Source organism: Balaenoptera borealis, assembly GCF_965194805.1.
Source record: "Balaenoptera borealis genome assembly, chromosome: 8".
In the NCBI taxonomy this organism is placed as follows: Eukaryota; Metazoa; Chordata; class Mammalia; order Artiodactyla; family Balaenopteridae; genus Balaenoptera; species Balaenoptera borealis.
The window spans coordinates 88,900,893-88,920,913 of NC_138865.1; the positions used below are offsets into that span (position 1 = coordinate 88,900,893).

General features: G+C 41.4%; 1 protein-coding gene across 3 annotated transcripts; it reads right to left on the reverse strand.

Annotated features, from left to right (window-relative positions):
- Positions 1-2,679: 2,679 nt before the first annotated feature.
- TRMO (tRNA methyltransferase O) lies at positions 2,680-20,013 on the reverse strand. Of its 3 annotated transcripts, XM_082404100.1 has the most exons (5): positions 15,043-20,013; positions 8,705-8,879; positions 7,731-7,888; positions 4,157-4,819; positions 2,680-3,128 (listed from the first exon to the last, which is right to left on the reverse strand). In XM_082404100.1, exons 1-5 carry the CDS (start codon positions 15,176-15,178, stop codon positions 2,908-2,910), a joined length of 1,353 nt encoding a protein of 450 aa, XP_082260226.1. In that variant the 5' UTR covers positions 15,179-20,013; the 3' UTR covers positions 2,680-2,907. The 3 variants fall into 3 exon arrangements, with proteins under 3 accessions (XP_082260226.1, XP_082260227.1, XP_082260228.1); XM_082404101.1 differs by lacking the exons at positions 7,731-7,888; positions 8,705-8,879; XM_082404102.1 differs by lacking the exons at positions 7,731-7,888; positions 15,043-20,013 and having other exon boundaries at positions 8,705-8,825.
- Between the last annotated feature and the right edge of the window lie 8 nt (positions 20,014-20,021).

The following is a 20,021-nucleotide window of genomic DNA, read 5'->3' on the forward strand; positions in this document are numbered from 1 at the left end:
TACTTTCCCAAGCATTATGCTTGTAACAACAACTCCGTAAGGTCAGGGAGGTGGAGATGGGCTCAGTGACTCACCCACGGGCACACAGCAAGCACAGGGCAGAGCAGAAAGAGTGCTTGAACTTTCTGAGGCCAGCCTCAGTGCTCTCCACATCTCCCACGCTGCTTCCCAGGAGGTTCCAAGCAGATCTAGTGGGAATGGACATCTCTGCCCTTATTCCTCTCCCTGTTCTTCGTTTAGTGATTAGATTTCCATCAGCATCACTCTAAGTGAAGCAGCCTGTGCTTATGAAGCATAGGGAGCTGCTTCAAATAAAGCAGCATGGTTGGCTGAGCGTCTGCACCTGCACTGGGGGAGGCAGGAGCGCCAAGCTAAGAAGGCAGCCAACTCTGGGACCAGGCGGGTGGGCTGAAATCCTCGATGCTTGGCTGACCAGCTGTGTGAGCCTGAACACGTCACTTAACCTCTGGTCAATATAGGGAGAGCATGTAGCCCAGTGCCCAGGATGTGCTAAAAGTTCAGTAACTGATGCACATTTCATTATTACTGAGTCCTCATCTGCCTCCTTTGGGACTGTATCATAAAAAGAAAACTACCAACAAGAGCTTGACAAACACATGGCTCATAGGTTTAGCTAATGAGTCTATCTGGTTGTGCACAGCCTCCACATGCTGGAATAATCCATCCCCCTCCTTAAGCCAGGCTACAATTTTAAAATGTAATAAATGGCACTCATCCTTCTAATCTCTTCCTATATGCGACTGACAAGTATCAGTGTTTCTTGTGGAAGTTACTGTTCTGGAAAGCTGGGGCAGGTGGGCCGAAAGCCAGAATTACCTAAACAGCTTGAACTCCTGGAGTTTATCTCCAAGCTAGTGAAAATAATCAGCTATCAGGGCTCCCCAAACAGGCACCAAAAAGCAAAGGCTAAATTCTAAGGTGGATGTCATTTGTGTCCCTTTCTTTTGAAAAAGTTTCCAAGATGAAAAGGAATAGTAGATTTACTTCAAATGATTTCTCTTGCTGAGGGATGGAAGTTCGTAACCCAGGGATACAAATTTCCTCACAATATGACACTTACTTGCCTAGAGACAAAAGCTCACATGGGGGACTCAAGGATTGAGGGTGGGGTGAGGCTCAAGAACACGTTACATGAGAAACAGCTGAAGAAAACATGGGAGCCTGATCAGCTTTACCCTATGTGGCCTGGCCAGAGGGTGGAGTTATCAGCAAACAGATCTGATCTCATATAAAGGAAGAACACTTTAATAATGAGCTACACAGGGCAGGGGTGAAGGGTCATCACCGAGGGGTTTAAGCAGGGGGAGAGGGCCAAACACTGGGTATAATGAAAAGACTGATGAGCTGGCAGAGAACTAAGCTGGATTATATTTAGGATTTTAGTTCTAAAATCCTGAGAATGTATATTAAAACCCCAAACAACAGAACAGTCCTCTTGTTAGAAGGCCGGTTGGTATGGTCCTAAGAGTTATTTTTTCCATATTAAATATCAACATTTTGTGCTTCAAGACCTGACTCAGTCTCAAAGTAATTTTAAGAGAAAAGAATTCAAAATCAAAATAAAGGGTGGATTGTACCAATGTCAACTTCCTAGTTTTAACATCATACCACAGTTATGTAAGATGTTACCATGGGAAGAAGCTAGGTAAAGGGTACACGGGACCTTTGCCCTATTTTTTGCAACTTCCTATGAATCTGTAATTATCCAGAAATAAAAAGCTTTTAAAAGTCGATTTAAATATACTTCCCCAAGAGGTTCTAAGTAACCTCAAATAAAACCCAGTTTGTTTCAGAAGTGCAGTGTCATCAGCCACAAATGACTCTGTGCAAGCATCCACAGGCAGCAGGGCTCATTTCAAAACCATGATCAAGCAGCTATTAAGATTTACAGTTGCGATTAGGAAAGCCTACGTCATGTTGACAGGTGTCTAATTTGGTCACACTGATCATAAATCTTCAGTTATCTGGGATCACATCTTTAAAGTCAACCTATAGGCAATACATTCTTAAAACTGCTTCCCGTGTGGTGCTTATACAGGAATCATGTACGGACTTAATTACTCTATCTAACTGTAATACAACAATGTGTTTGTGTCTTTTTCCTCCACAACTATGACCTACAACAAGAATTGCATCCTGTTCATCTCATTCTATCACCAAAACCTAACTCACAATAGTTCTCAGTAAAGAGTCATAGAATAAATAAGAAATAAACCAGTAATTAAGTTATTTTCTTGGACTTCTCAGAGTGACTTTCTTTTTTGACACAAAGGCATCCAAAGAAATCTTAGAGTCTCTAACTTTGGAATCAGGATTAAATATTACACATACATGTGTGTGCGTGTGTGCGTGTGTGTGTGGCAAAGTCTCTGAAACACAGGGGTTTAATCTCTAAAGGTCTTTATAACTACTTGGTTTTGATTTGTTAGTTTCTTAAGATATCATAACTCAGTTTGATTTAGAATAAAACAGAGAGGTCAGGCTTTTTCAGACAAAAAAATCAACATGAATTCTTCAACACATCCCCCCAGCTTCTGCCCAGTTTTATCAAGTGCCAAGAAGAATTGACTTCTTTCAGAAAACACTGATAAAGCATCACCTTTGGATTCTTCAGTATTAACTGATCAAAAACGATCATGCTATGGCGATTTCTCCAAATTCTGTATCTCTTAGTTTATTAAAACACATGTTTTTCAAATAAATATTCTGAACAACCCAAATCAATCAAAGCAGTGAGATCACAAAGTGTTGTGTCTTTCTGCAAAGAAGGCACATCATTAGCTTGTACAGAAAATCCAACAGCCATACTGAAGTCAATTAGGCTGTCTTAAAGACTCGATGGAGGCTACTCACGATCCCAGAGACACCAAGGACTCCACAGGTCACTCATCTGAACAGGTCAGAAGCCGGCTTGATCCTTAAGACCTCTGCAAAACCATCACCAAACCAGCACGTGACATGTGCTATGTCTACTGTAAAGTAGAAAAGACGATCCTGGCAGACTTTCCGTCGATATACAGACCGAGGGTCGGCTGACAGCACAGCCTCGATGGCACACCTTGCTTCCTCCGCTGACTGAAAATATTTAAATGAAGGCTGACCAATACCTGCAATAAGAAGAACACAACTTGGGGATTCCCCTGGCGGTCCAGTGGCAACGACTCCACGCTTTCACTGCTGAGGGCGAGGGTTCAACCCCTGGTCGGTGAACTAAGATCCCACAAGCCGTGAGGGATGCACCCCACTCCCCACAAAAAAAAAAAAAACTGACCTTCCTCTTCCCATGAACTGTACACAGTGATTAAACAACTTTCATAAACAAAACTTTAAAAATAAAGAGATTGATTTAAAAATCAAATGTTCTGTTTAAACATAAAGCCTTAGGAAAGAATGAGTAGCACAACCATCCAGGGGCAGGTGAAATCTGACATCTCCTTGGCAACTAACTGGCTACTTCTTACAGGAATCACCGCACCCACTTTTTAATGGGCCTCTCCTTCACTCTGGACAGCTGCTTGGAATCTGCTTGTGGGCTGGAAAAACCAGATAACAATGTTGGTTAACAACCATGTATTAGAGTACACAGGCTCCAAGTTAAAAGCCCTGTGGCTTCTCTCTTCTGCAGTGAAGTGCATGCCTCTAGTGCTGGGACTTTACGGGGACAATTTCTATGCTAAGACACTCTTTCCTTCTTACTCCTGGGCTCTGTGACAGAGGTCGAGCTATCCATCACCCAATAGGTAAAACAAGATGAGACGTTTCTCTACTCAGATAGTGAAACAGATGAAAAAACTCAATCTACATAGGTACAGAGCAAGCACAGTTTAGCTTCCGAATGCTGTTTGAGAACTCCAAGAGCTACTGCCACACGCAAACAAGAGGCCCAATTCCTGGGCAGCAGCCGTTCTCAGTGAACACTTGACTGAGTGTCCGGCACACACTGTGCTGAACAAACAGTTGTTGATTGAAAGCCATCAGATGATGACGTTGCCCAAGTATGATTTTATACTTCTACATTTCTTTACAAGTCATAATCACAAATACTCTATATAAAACTGCCCTCAGAAATAGCAAGTTTGCCTAAATCTCCTAGTAAAAGCTCATCTCTCATTCAGAAACAAGAAATGGAAAGTACCTGGTTCACCTGAGCTGAGGTGCTCAAGGTCCATCTCCGCGTGAGGAGTAAAACGGACTCCCAAGGTGGCCACGGGAGCCTCTCTCACCCAGGCGGGGACCGCACTGCGGTGGGCTGCACCAGCCGCCCTGGAAGGGCAGGGAAGAGCCTCGGGCGGCACCTCCGTGCTGTGTCCTTGTGGGACCACTGCTGCTTCCCCTCTCCTCAGCCTGCTGTCTGCTTGTTCCTCTGAAAAGCTCTTCTCCAGGCAACATGGGCCACTTTGCTCTTCTGCTACCCTAGGACTCGGACCACTTTCTGATTCTTCACCCAAATCTGCTGCTCTCTCCCTGGGCTCAGGTGAGCTTTGCTGGATTTTTGCTGAGTTGTCGTGTTTTGCGTTGTTTTCTCCTGAAGTTCTATCTTCAGGACATTTAGGTTTCTCCTTAGTGCAACTGTAGAGCTGTGGTTCCTCGTACCCTGAGAGCTGTTGCTGGTCACAGCTATCAGTCTTGCCATCACACTGGGACACGGTTTTTGGTTTACATTGGTTATTCTGTAAATTAAAGTCCCCTAAAGGCTCAATCAAATTTTGTGGCGAGTCATAATCAGCTATGTAGGGCTTTATGTCTAGTACAGGTGTGCCATGAATCATGTCAATTCCAGAAAGGTATACGGCTCCACCTATAATGTGAAAAACACCCTCTTAGAAATATTAACAATGAAGAACAGTGCAAACAACTGGAGAATCAACACCGTCTGCTTAAACCCCACCAAGCTTACTCACAATTCTCTTACGCACCAGGCCCTCTTATACCAGGTGCCAAGATACAGTTTTCTTTCTACCTAGAAACCCACTCTCTTCTTTATCTGTCAAACTCCTACTTGCTCTTCAAGGCTCTCACGTAACACCTCCTTTACAGAGCCTTTCTGGCTCTTCCAGACATAAGCATTCTTTCCTCTGGGTTCCGCAGAGGTACCTGTGCCCAGACCTCTCCTGGAGCCCTTGTCACACGGTCTAGCAACGACCTGCTTAGAGTCTCTACCCCTAGACAGTGAGTAGGTCCTCGAGCACTAGGTGGGGCCATCTCACCTTTGCATCACTGAGGGCTTCTAACTCTGTTCCAGACACATCAGAGTCCTCAATATATCTCTGTGGGACTGATGATGGTTTCCAATGTGTCAAACAGAGTCTAAGGTGGCCCCATGATGTCACCTCCTGGTGTATAATCCCCTCTTCTTGAGTATGACTTGATATCACTTCAGTGACTACGTTATGTTATCTAAGACTCCTGTGTTTGCTGGCAGATTCACTTGAGAGACCTTCCCTGTGGGCTTGAAGAAGCAAGCAGCCTTGCTGGGAAAGCCCGTGTGGCAAGGCACTGCGAGAGGTCTCTAGGCGCTGGGGGCCACCTCTAGAAGCTGGGGGCAGCCACCAGCCAACAACCAGCAAGAGGCCAGGACCCTCAGAACCACAACTGCAAGGAAGCGAATTCTGCCTATGACCAGAGTGGGCTTGGAAATGGATTCTTCTACAGTCAAACCTCCAGAAAAGAATTCATTCCACTTCACTGCAGCTTGGTGGGACTCTTAAGCGAGGACCCAGCTAAGCTGTGCCCATACTCCTAACCTATAGAAACATTATAATGTTTTAAACACATAATAAATGTGTGCTGTTTAAACTGATAGTGCATGGTAATTTGTTACACAGCAATAGAAATCGAATACTCCACTGAATAAACGGGGCACTTCCCTGTGGTGCAGTGGTTAAGAACCCGCCTGCCAATGCAGGGGACACGGGTTTGATCCCTGGTCCGGGAAGATCCCACATGCTGCTGAGCAACTAAGCCTGTGTGCCACAACTACTGAGCCTACGCTCTAGAACCCACGAGCCACAAATACTGAGCCTGTGCGCCACAACTACTGAAGCCCACATGCCCTAGAGCCCATACGCCACAACTACTGAAGCCCACACGCTCTAGAGCCCACGTGCCGCAACTGCTGATCCCATGTGCTGCAACTACTGAAGCCTGTGTGCCTAGAGCCCATGCTCCACAACACGAGAGGCAATGAGAAACCCCGCTCATTGCAACTACAGAAAGCCCGCGCACAGCAACAAAGACCCAACGCAGCCAAAAAAAAAAAAAAAAAATGAAACAGAACATAAGTCACCATTACCAAATATTAAGGAAAGGTCCCCTGTTGTTCCACTTATACAGCTGCTGTTCAGTTCCTTCTACTGGGGCAAAGTCTACTAACTTGATCCTTGGAAAACTGGCCCAGTGAGAATCAAAAACTGCATGTGATCACATTTGATCCTATCTCCATTTGAGAAAAACATGACTAACAAAGGACTCTGATTTCTAAAACATGCTTATTGTGAATGAACCTGGAACTTTGGAAAGAAGATTTTGGACTTTCTAAGTGATAGATTATGCCTAATAATGTCTGCAAAAGAAACAAAAGCACTGGGGTACAGGTGAGAGTTCGTGGGATTTGAAGTCAGACAACCCCCTGGCTGGATGCTATTGGGTAAATTATCAAACATCAAAGAGCCTCAGTGCCCTCATCCATAACACGGAGACTGCTACCTTATCAAGCCCACAAGCCACTGTGAGATACCATACGTGAACACCCTTTATAAACTGCAAAGCACCACACAAACTCTAGTCATCCTCATAACGCTTATTTATAAGAGTGTCTACAGTGCTACTGTGTTTGCCTTTCACCTTTCTGATTTGATCTTCCCCATTAAAATGCTAAGATCCTCTGTAGGGCTGGGATTTTTATCTAATCTGCTTGCCACTATATCCCCAGCACCTAGAACAATGGTTGGCACATATTCAGCGCTCAGAAAATACGTGTGGGTTGCACAAACGATCATAAAACGTTCCAGTACTGCTACCCAAGTTGTGTGTTACCCAGCACACCCAAATGTGCTGATCAGGTCCAAAGGATTCAAGAATGGGAGGCTTTCAAAAATGAATGGCTCAGTAATGTGTTTATATATGAACATGTAGTTAAATCTAATCTGGTATTCTACACAGGTTCTCCCACAATCTGACAGATGTTCAACCTATGGTGTATTCATCCCAGACCCTCTGCCTCACATCACAGGGGACAGCGGCACTGCAGCCACGATGCACGTTCATTTCCTCAGGGCTGCAAGGAAGAAATGATCCACCACCCTGTGGTCAGATGTGCTGACCATATGTGCATGTGCAACCAGTTACTGTGCGTTAAATTTTGAGAGTGTCCAATTATTTTTAGATCATTTTATATTTACTGCATTCCAAGTCAGGAAAAATTTGGTTACTAATTTAATGATTATAAAATCTTAAGAGTTACTTTTAAATAATTTAATAACTTCTGATAAATATAATGACATAAACTAACTCTGAGCATCCTATGAGAGCTTATTCCAAAGTGCTTCAACGCTGACATTCTTTTAATTGTTTCATTTTCTTCAATGTCTGGTGGTTCACAGGGGCTAACACCATTGGTACTTGTCTCAATTAACAGCCAGTGCTGAATACTATGTTGATTTTATAAGACTTCTTTTGGTTAAGGAAAAAATGGTAAAAGTACAAATTACCTTCTACCTTTTCCAGTTTGGCTAGGGTCAGTCCTATCGCATTGGGACGATGTGGGCTCCTCGTAGAGAAAACGCCAGTCTTCATACCATTCAGCCTAGGAGGCTGCACTTTTGCCTTACAGCTCAAATGACCATTTTTGTGAAAAACAAACAAAATCCTATTGAAAATAAACCAAACCATTGAGTAAGAAAAGAACATAGTTAATCTATCATAATGATTTGAGGGAGAAAAAAAACTTTAATCCCCACAAATTAAAACAGAAAGAATGCTTCTAATGGTACTAAAATGTAATCAGTGGGGGAAAAAAGAATAATATCATTCCCGTTTTTTGAAAGAAGACAGTCTTATCTCTATATCCACTGCCCGTAACACAATGACTGGCACATGCTAGGACCTTAACAGGCTTTTGTCAAGTACCTGAATAAACAATACTTCATGGGTCTAGAGCAGGGTCCACAAACTTTTTCCGTAAAGGACCAGGCAGTAAATATTTTAGGGTTTGCAGGTCAACCAGTCTCTGCTATAAATAATTCAACTCTGCTGTTGTAACACAAAAGCAGCCACGACCAACACATAAATGAATGCACGTGGTTATGTTCCCATAAACTTACTTACAAAAACAGAAGATGGGATGGGTTTGGTCCACAGGCCATAGCTTGCTAACCCGTGGTCTAGAGGACAGAATAATGACCCATGGACAGAATCGAGAAGGTCTACAGATTTCAGCTCGACAGAAGTCATTCAACAAAACTGGAACCAACTGTAAATGGAATGTGCCCCGCAGTGGATCCCAAGCTTCCCCGAGGGTGTCCAAGTTATGCAGACAATCACATGCATGAATATAGTACAAAAATCCCATGCAGTAGACAAGGGTGGTCTGGATGGCAGTCTCCAGGGTTGCCTCCAACTGGAGTACTTTACTCAAGGGCAAGTTATGGTCCAAAGTACCATTTCTAACTATAAAACAACTTACCAAACATGAGAAAACTGTTCTAAGCCCATCAAGGAATGTTCAGGATTATTAAAGATGCTTTTTCTAATCCTCAAACAAGCCCGTGAATGGCTACAAATGGATGGCTGCCTTGGAGTACCATTCTTGGCCGAGAAACAGGATTCCAAGTAACCAATTGGCTCAGTTAAAAGATTCCCTACAGAAGAAAATTAGATAAGAAATCATTAATGAAAAGGTCAAGCAAAGATGTAGGAAGACATGTTTTCTTTAATGCATCGATTTCATAGTTTTAAAATCTATTAGATGTTATGCAACTATAAAATAAGATTCTTACAGCATTCAAAAATATATATAAATATCCTTATCATTACATATATCATTGTTATCAATACATCCCTTTAGATAATAAACTGGAAAGAGTATTGGTCTAAGAAAGAAAGAATGAAAGGAAAAATTCATTTTTAGAAGAACTACTATGACTATAATTCAAATTCTATGCTACCATTACTATGTTATGTGACCCTGGTTAGGGCTAAGAGGGTATTTCAAACAGAGGGAATAAGCTGCACAAAGTTAAATGAGAAATTTTATAGCATAAGCAGGGAACAAGCCATTTTGATTGGCTGGAGTGTGAAAATACAAGGCAAAGAATAATGAACGATAAGGAGACAGAGACTGTATATAGGTAAAAATGCTTTCAGTTGAAAACAACAGAACACACGAAACTAGTTTAATTAAGCAATAAAGGGAGTGTATGGGATCACAGTACTAAAATATCTAGAGGCAGTCTAGATTTCAGGTTAGGCTTGCTCCAGCAGCTCTCTGCCCCACTAGAATGTAAACTCCATGTGGGCAGGAGTTTTTCTGTCTTACTGACTGCTATGTTCTCATTGTCTAGTACTTGCCTACAAGAGGATAGGTACTTTAAAAATTCATGCTACATGGAGAAAAGGATTATGTAAGTCTAAACTGATTAAAATGGAAAGTGAAAAAGTGAAAGAAGAATGTGTATAACATAATCCTATTTATGAAAATTTTATGTATTTACCTAACTAATCATGTACATATGTATGTCTAGAAAGCTATCTAGAAGGATATTCACCAAAATTTTAACATTGGTTAAAACTGGTGGAGACTTTAAATTGTGTTCTTTTCTGTTTAGGCTGGTTGTAATCCCTCTGATATTGGTATCATTGCACCATACAGACAACAGTAAAAAGTCATCAATGATTTATTGGCACATTCTTCTATTGGGATGGTCGAAGTTAATACAGTAGACAAATACCAAGGAAGAGACAAAAGTATCATTCTAGTATCTTTTGTTAGAAGTAATAAAGATGGAACTGTGAGTTAAAAAAAAAAAAAAAACTGGTGGAGGGATTGTTGGATTATTTTTATATTTAACTCTGTAATTTCTATAATATTTGAAAATTTTACAATAATCACAAATCATTTTTAAAATGTTTTAAACCAGTAACTCAAAAGAAGAAAAAACTGGCCAGGCAACATCAATATAGGTTTAAAGTAGAAGGTATCTGCAACTAGCATTTTGAATTTATAGATAACTTTTTTTTCACATTTCATGAAAGCTGTATTAGCTTCTTTTAAGAGATGATATAAAGACATTCTAGAACCTCATTTTATTTCCGGTTTCCATTAAATCTATCCTATCAGCACAGGTGGGCAGTGAGACTATAGGCCTGTCCTTCATAGCACCTTTCATGACTTTTCCCTTATAAAAACTAAATTACGTGATACATATAAAATATTACATGCAACATATATATAATAAAGCATAATGTTAAAATGAAATCCTGTGTACCACCACCCAGCCCAAAAACTAGTGCTTTACCAACAACTTGCATCTTTTTATGTTGCCGCTCTCCCTACCTTTCCCCTGAGATAAACAAGAGCTTGAATGTGGTCTTTATCATTCATTTCTTAAATATGATTTTATCACATGCATATGCATGCTTAAACAACGTTTCATTTATTTTGTCTTTGAGTTCTATAAAAACTGGTATCTTCTCAGACTTGCTTTCTCTCTCTCAATATTATGATTCTAAGATCCATCGACACTGCGTATGTTTTTGATGACTTTAAGTTTTTTTCCAACTACGTTCACAGGCACTCTTTTTTTTAAACCTTCACCTATGCTCTGTGGAATTGATACAGTAAACATTTTAAAGATGAAGGAACTAAAGTCAAACAATTCTCTGGTGTTCATAAAAATATCATGAAGAAAAATGGCCAAAAAGGGCTCCTACCCTAGTCAGTTATGTTCTGTTTTATTTAACAAACACTTTCCAAGTGTCTACAATTGCCAGACATTGTGCTAAGTTTGGGGGAAAAAACACAAAACAAGAACTCGTATCACAGTGGAGTTAACAGTTGATTGATAGAAACTCACAATATGCTTCAATATCATGGGAAATGTCATATCTGCAGTAATGATCAAAGACTTTTGCCTTTGACTATCTGATTGGGGGTCTACAAGTTTATAACTAACTTGAGCTATCACTTCATTGAATCAGTCTATACCTGTTTTTCACAGGTTATACATATGCTATGATAAATATAAGTTGTAACCAATTAGATTTATTCCAACCCTGTTTGTTCACCTCTATAAGAACATAAGCAAGATAATACTGGGTAAGCAATGAACTGAACGAGCTACATTGGAAGGAGTCCCTCAGCTATGTCACTCTCAAATGTTTGAGACCACTCTCAACATATCAAATATCCATCTAATAAATGTCGGAACTTAACCATATTCTAATACGTCTGGACCTTATTTATTCTCTGTGCCCCGGTTCTTGGGATATTAAATTTCCAAATATAAATTCTGTTTGAATGCTCTCCTTGAAGTGGAGGCCTGAGAACGTCCACCCAAGGGACTTCTGATCTTCTTCCTCTTGCCTCATATCTCAAAAAACAAACAAAAAGAAAACATTAAGCACCTACCATTTGGTAAGCACTGTGCTGAGTGCCTGGGAACAGGCATAAACAAGAACCAGTTCTCACCATCAAGGTGTGCAGTACATTGACAGAGTGGACAAGTAAATCAACAATTAAATCAAACTGCCTTACATACATGCAGAATAGGGAGAGCACAGGTATGCCAGAGTAGTACTGGCATGAGAACCACACAGAAAGAGGGAGAAGTTTCCCTGGGGCCTATGGCTGGTATGAAAAGAGAAAAAGGACAAAAACAACACAGGGCCGTAACACTAGCTGTGTGCCCTTGGGCAAAACTGCTTACCTCTCTAAATCCAGTTTTCTCAGCTATAAAACAAGGATAATCATCCTATCTTGGAAAGATGACTAAAATATGTAAAGTACCTAGTACAACAGAAGGTGCTGAGCAAGGAGAGATTTTTAAAGCCCTTACACAGGATTTTCCCTCAATTTAACAATATTACAACTGTACTAACCATATAATTTTAAAAACCCAACAAGTTATTAATGCAGAGGCTTTCTGTACACAAGTCTTATCAACAAGTCTTGTGCAGACAGAAATGTCCAGGTCCTTTTCCCCTCTTGCCCAGACTATTAAATTACCCTTGTTATAATCTGTCTTCCCTCTGCCAGTCCCTCCCCTCCTCAAAACACACTACACCAGTCCTCTGGATTCTGAGTTCCTTATGTCTCGCTACTCTCTAAACTTTTTGTTTCCCACTATTAACAGATGTCATATTTCTTTTTTTTAATTTTTATTATTTATTTACTTAAATTTATTTATTTATTTATTTTTGGCTGGGTTGGGTCTTCGTTGCTGCGCACGGGCTTTTCTCTAGTTGCGGCGAGCGGGGGCTACTCTTCCTTGCGGTGTGCGTGCTTCTCATTGCGGTGGCTTCTCTTGTTGGGGAGCAGAGGCTCTAGGTGTGTGGGCTTCAGTAGTTGTGGCTTGTGGGCTCTAGGTGTGTGGGCTTCAGTAGCTGTGGCGCACGGGCTTACTTGCTCCGCGGCATGTGGGATCTTCCCAAACCAGGGCTCGAACCCATGTCCCCTGCATTGGCAGGTGATTCTTAACCACTGCGCCGCCAGGGAAGCCCAGAAGTCATATTTCTTAGCCTGCTATTCAAGGTTCTCTACAAACTGAATCCAATAAACAGTTCCAATACCTCCCTATTCCATCCAACACTTAAAAAAAAATATTTGTTTATTTATTTATTTATTATTTGGCTGTGCTGGGTCTTACTTGTGGCATGTGGGATCTTTGTTGCCACATGCGGGATCTTTGTTGCCACGTGCGGGATCTTAGCCGCGGCATGCATGTGGGATCTAGTTCCCTGACCAGGGATCGAACCCTGGCCCCCTGCACTGGGACCACAGAGTCTTAACCAATGGACCACCAGGGAAGTCCCCCATCCAACATTTCTGACTTACAGCTCCCGGACCCCATGCTCTGTAGACCTCTGAGCCCTGCTCTCTCCTGCCTGTCAAAATATCAGACCTGGGGCTTCCCTGGTGGCTCAGTGATTAAGAATCCGCCTGCCAATGCAGGGGCACGGGCTCCAGCCCTGGTCTGGGAAGATCCCACATGCCGCAGAGCAACTAAGCCCATGTGCCACAACTACTGAGCCTGCGTGCCACAACTACTGAAGCCCGCGTGCCTAGAGCCTGTGCTCTGCAACAAGAGAAGCCATCGCAATGAGAAGTCCACGCACCGCAACAAAGAGTAGCCCACTCGCCACAACTAGAGAAAGCCCACATGCAACAACGAAGACCCAAAGCAGCCAAAAAAATAAATAATTAATTTTTTTAAAAAAACCTATCAGACCTGTAATCTGGCAGTATGCAACAATTTTTTTTTTTTAAACAGGCACAACCGTTGACCACATAACAATATTTTTTTTTTTAAATGCAGGTCTTTTTTTTTTAATTTTTATTTATTTATTTATTTATTATTTATGGCTGTGTTGGGTCTTCATCGCGGTGCGCGGACCTCTCATTATCGCGGCCTCTCTTGTTGTGGAGCACAGGCTCCAGACGCGCATGCTCAGTAATTGTGGCTCACGGGCCTAGTTGCTCCGCTGCATGTGGGATCTTCCCAGACCAGGGCTCGAACCCGTGTCCTCTGCATTAGCAGGCAGATTCTCAACCACTGCGCCACCAGGGAAGCCCAACAATACTTTTTAGAAATTCAAGTTAAACATTTAGAACATACACAAAGATTTTAGTTTCAAAACTTTCATTTAGAACAATGAAAACCGGCAATAACCTAAATGCCCAACAATAGGGAACTGGTTAAATAAGAGCACATCTATAAAACAAAATAGTGTGCAACTTCTCAAAATTAACATTATTAATTGCCATGGAAAGATTTTCATGAACCTTAAGTTTTGTTTTGTTTTTAATAAATGTAGAGCTGGGATTCAAACCAAAGTTTTGTGTTTTTTTTTAAATTTATTTATTTACTTCTGGCTGCGCTGGGTCTTCGCTGCTGCGAGCGGGGGCTACTCTTCATTGCAGTGCACAGGCTTCTCATTGCGGTGGCTTCTCTTGCTGCAGAGCACGGGCTCTAGGCGCGAGGGCTTCAGTAGTTGTGGCTCGCAGGCTCTAGAGTGCAGGCTCAGTAGTTGTGGTGGGCTTAGTTGCTCTGCAACATGGGCTTAGTTGCTCTGCAACACGTAGCAATCTTCCAGGACCAGGGCTCGAACCCATGTCCCCTGCACTGGCAGGCGGATTCTTAACCACTGCACCACCAAGGAAGTCCTTAAGTTTTTTTTTGAAGTTATAAGACAATGGTGTCGCATATCACCTCATGTTTCTAGTGTGTAGGCACTGAAACTATTATGGAAAGTAGACACCAAGATATTAACAGTGGTTTTCTCTGGGTAATGGCCGACTACTTTAATCTTTTTTTTCCATTTGCTTCATCGGATTTCTAAAGTTAATATATTCTTCCCTAAAAACAGGGGTGAAAATAAAGAGAAACAAACTCATGCCATCTTTCAATGCCCAGTTTAAAACTATTTCCTACACTTCCTACAGCACAGGTTGCTTCTCTCTTGTGGCATTAATTCCGAATCGGCATAACACCTGCTGTATATATCCTATCTCTCCTTTATGGGTGAGAATTCCCCAAGACAAAGGCCACTACACTGCACGTGGCTGTTCTGCCAAGACCAGGCCACCTTAGCTACCAAGAACATAACAGGAGAGATGACGTCATCCCACTCGCTTAAGACACATCACGTGGTCTCCTAAGCACATGACCCGTGCCTTCCAATAATCAGGAAAAGCGACCCACGTCCATTCTAGGTCTCGCATTTGCCGTCCCTCCCTGCAGTGAAGTCGGCTCCCTGCACTTAGGGCTCTTCGGAGTGCGGAACCTTCAGCCTCTTAGAAGTTACCTGTCTCCAGAGCCGGCTTCATGCACCCGCACGAGGTCGCTGTGGGTCGAGGGCCGGGCTCCTCCAAGTCGCGCATGGCTAGTGGTCTCACAGGTGCCCACCCAACGCGTTCAAGCCTTCCGCTTCCGGTCTCCATGCACGGCGCCTGCGCAGTGCGGGAGAAGTGCGGCGGGCGGCGGACGGCGCCGGAGGCCGCCGCTAGGTGGCGGTTAGGACCTGGATCCCTCCTTCCGCTTCTGAACGTGTGTCCGCTGTGTCGCGCGGACCCCTTGCAGTTGCCCGCCCTTTCAGGGCAGTCAGAAGCTCCAAGTTACCACCCTTTCCAAGGGGGGCACGTCGATGAAGATTTATGCATAAAGATGTCTCTCTCGAAATAATAAGCAACCTACATATCCAGTGCATAACGCTAATTTTTAAATAAAAAGAATATGTATATACAATTATCACATAGCAAGATGATTGGATGTTATTAAATGCTAATTCTTCTTGAATGGTGGGAATACACAGATGGTCATTTATACTTCTCTGTATGCTCCCGTTTTTCCACAAGAAAAACGATGTTTTGTCAGAAAGGAACCCCAAGTAAACCTTATTTCAAATCTAATGGATTGTTAGCCCCACACCAAATTAACGGGTAAGAAGTGCTTGTGCTCCATACCTCACGAGAAATGAAGCGAGAATGAAACTGAGTCAACATGCCATACACATTGAGGGGATTGTAGTCGTTGTTTCTGGGCAGCTCTAAAAAGTTGAGGGCCAACAAGAGTCAGTTTTCATCCCATGCGATGACCAGTTATCCCTGCACCGCTAGCCTAGCCTTTTACCCACTTACTTGTAACGTCATCTCTCTCGTGTGTATTTATCAAGTTTCTCCGAATATATAATTCTACTTCTGAGTATTTTATCCTGTTGCTTCATGGGGGGAGGGGGAACATACTGCCTGCAAAATAAATTATTCAAAACCATAAAACTCCACAGATTGAAAAGCTTCAACAACCATGAAAAGCTGTTCCTAAACCTGTTCATTTGTCATGAACTAATAGACCACTAGCAGAAAGTAACCATCAGAAGGAGCCAAAGATTTAAAGAGAAGATTATGGGTTTTTGTTTTATGTTTTGACATTTTGCGAAATTCAGCAAACATTTTAATTTATACATGAGAAAAGGAAGTGTTCAAAAGGGTATGCATTTCAAGTTATTGCAGGTTATTTGTGAGAGAATTTCTGCAGGTAAAACATGTTTAAATTTAACCAACAGTAGCGTCAGTGTATTTAAAATCATGACAAAAATAGAGAAGATTGTAGGTTTTAAAACAAAAACTTTAAAAATTGATAAAATTCATATACCTACGTGTTCTCTGATAGTTTTTTTCCACGTGAAAATTTGGAAAAGAATACCATTATTCTTTTTCGAGGAGGGAACAATTCTGGGCCGCTGATGAAACAAGAACAAGTTTGAGAACCACTGAGCTCTATACACGTTGTAAAACTGAGGCCGTAATAGCTGCAAATTGCCACTAGATGGGGGTGTTGCTAAAAGTGATAGTCTTGCTTAATTTGTGGACAGACTCCTGTAGAAAATGAGGTATTTTCCCTCCTGGCTTTAGATATCATATATAATGATAATCACACCAAAAATATATTACCAAGTGTGACAAGTTCTGAAATGCAAAGCAGAATTGGAGACACTGATGAAGTAGATTGCTACTTCATTTAAAGGAAAAATTTCTCTTTATGGAAAACAGGAACTTAAATATGTAGCCCTTTCATTATATGATTTGAAGTTTCTATTATCCTGTCTAGAGGATATATGATTATATAAATAACCATTATATACGATTATTTGTAGTTTATGAGACAACCCTTTCTCTGGAGGTAGGACGTAGGAATCTGCCTTAAAAAAACCCAAATGATTCAAACAGGTGGTCATCTGTCTACATTTTGAGAAACACTTCTCAGTGTAATGATTCTTAATCTTTCATTTGAGTGAAGGATCCCTTTGAATATCAATTAAAGCTTTGGATCTTCTCACACATCATATTAGATTTAATATCATAAGATTCATGGATTTTAAAGAACAACCATTCTACCCACGAGTGGAGGGTAGCACAAAGTAGGGCTAGATGGATTCTTGCAAAACTTTAATTCTATGACATCAAGGCTCTAAGCCAAGAAGAAAACTGGAACATTTTTAGATACACACTGGTGTTTGAATGAGAATAGTGAGAAAGCAGAGTTTGTATGTCTATATAGGGAGTGGGATAAGAAGGCAAGCATAAAGGGTCCTAAAAGGTAGAAAGAAAAGACCCCTCTTCCTCTAATGTACTATATTTCTTCATATCATCTACTTCCTTATCTCCTTCACCTTTGTGCCCCTGTACATTGTACATATGCAAATCTCGTAAGATTCATCTTAATGAAACACTTTTAGAACTTGACGTTTCAGTTTACTCTTTTTTCTCTAATCTTGACCCACCCTGGCAGGTAAAATTGAGACAAGATTTCCAAAGATTGAAAACCATCACAAAGAACACTGAGGAAGTTAGATGAGACTTTGGGTGAGTACCCATCCTCTCTGCAGTTATTCCCTCATCTGTAAAATAGGAATGATAATCACTGCCCAGCCTATTTCAAAGATTCTTGTGCAGATCAAATTTTAAAAAGTGTATTTGAAAGTACAAGTTCTGAAGTGCCATCCAGATGTAAGGGACTATCATATGGTGTGCTGTCCTCAATATTTACTGTTACTTGAGTAATACAATGGGATATGAGTAATCATTGTTCAATTAACATAGGCTGAGGGCGAAAATTTTATTGTGGGAGAGGGTGTGGCAAATAGGAGGGAAATAGCATTGTAACCTCCCACCATACCAGTGGTTCTCAACCCTAGCTGCACATTAGAATCATCTGGAGAGCCATTAAAATACTCTAAATCAGGGGTCCCCAACCCCCAGGCCATGGACCGGTACTGGTCCTCAGCCTGTTGGGAACCAGGCCGCACAGCAGGAGGTGAGCAGTGGGCAGGCGAGCAAGCAAAGCTTCGTCTGCAGCTCCCCATCGCTCCCCATTGCTCCCATTACCTCCTGAACCATCCCCCACCATCCGTGGAAAAATTGTCTTCCATGAAACCCATCCCTGGTGCCAAAAAGGTTGGGGACCACTGCTCTAAATGCAATGTTGTAGCCTAGATTGGATCCAGAAGCAGAAAAAAGACATTAGCAGAAAAACTAATGAAATCCAAATAATACCTGTAGTTTAGTTAATGGTAATGTACCAATCTTAGTTTCTTAAGTTTTGATAAATGGACCGTGGTTATATGAGATATTAACATTAGGGTAAACTGGGTGAGAGCTATATAGGAACTTCTGTACTATCTTTACAACTTTTATATAATTCTAAAATTATTCCTCAAAAATTATTTAGAGCAAAAAACAATGTAAAAAATAAATATGTCTGGATGTCACCCTAGATAGGTGAATCAGAATCCCTGGGGAGGTGCCTGGGCAACTGTGATTTTGAAATCTTCCCCAGTGGTTCTAATATGTGGTGAGGGTTGAGAACCACTGTTCTACACCATGAATGCTTGAGAGACTGGGATCCTGTCTTGTTCTTCACTCTAGCCTAGTACCTAGCACAGTGCCTATATGGAGAGCTTGCATAGTTGTGCCCTTGCTGAACCATTTGCAGAAATCTCCTTTATTTTGAGTCCTCTGTAATAACAGAAGGAAAACTGAAAACAAACCTCTTCCCCTCAAAAATATTGGGTTGGCCAAAAAGTTCGTTCGGGTTTTTCCGTAACATCTTACGGGGGAAGATTTTCAGACGTCTTCCTGCCCAGAATAGTTTCTACTCCTGCCCCCAGTCGCTCGTCATTTTCAGTTAATCCTGACCATTATCACCAGATAAATATTCTTGAAATACTAAAACTGCCATCTCTTTGTTCAAAAGTCTTACTTAGTTCCCCATTACCTAAGTAAATAATATACTTCTTAGTTAGGCAAGCAAAATTCCATACACTCCAATAATACAATAATTTTCAGCCTGCTAGCCTGCTATTCCACATGGACCCTGCATTAACTGTAGATTGCATGCAGTTCTCTTGAACATGTCTTTAATTCACCCTTCTCTGTGTCACATACAATAATGCTGCTATCCTCACCTATATTACAAATCCTCTCCATCTTTCAAGGCTCCACTCATGTGTAATTTTTTCAGGTCACTCCAGCAAAAAAGTGAGCATTCCCTCTGTTGTATCTTCTAATTCAAATGGCACTAGCATTACTACTTTCTTTTGTAATTATTTGTTTTCTGTTTTATTCCCCCACGAGACTAGATTAAACTCCTAGTAGGCAAGGACTATGTCTTATAGGTCTTCTAACCCTCACAGTGCTTACCATGATGCTGTTCACACAAACACGTGATAATGATTTAATGTACATTTTGCACAATTACAATGTATAAAAAGTAAAAGTAGAAAATCAAAATTCAAATACACAACTACATTCATCACTCCAAAATATCTTTGAAGGAGTCCCAGAATAAGAATTGTTAAAATTGTTAAATTGTTAAAAGCCATCTGAAGCCTGAATAAGATTTTGATGCTATTGTTACATTAGTAATTGAACAAAGTTTATAAGAAAACTATATACTTCCTCAAATTTTAATTGTTCAGACTTAAAAATGGGAAAAGGGAGGGCTCAGTAATTTTCCCCTGAAAACAAACATTTATTTGACTAATTCTTAAGGGCAGGAAAAATTATTAAGTCTGTTCCCACCACTATCCTCTCCCTAATATACCTACACTTACACATGCGTGCACACGCATGGGCGTGCACACAGACACACACACACTAGCAGGATGTTGTCTATGTGGTAGAGCCTGAAAAATCACATCAGTTCTCTCTTTCAGATATGGCCTATATATGGGGGAAAAACCACTGTTAAAATATTAATGACTATTGTAGAGATTTCTACCATATG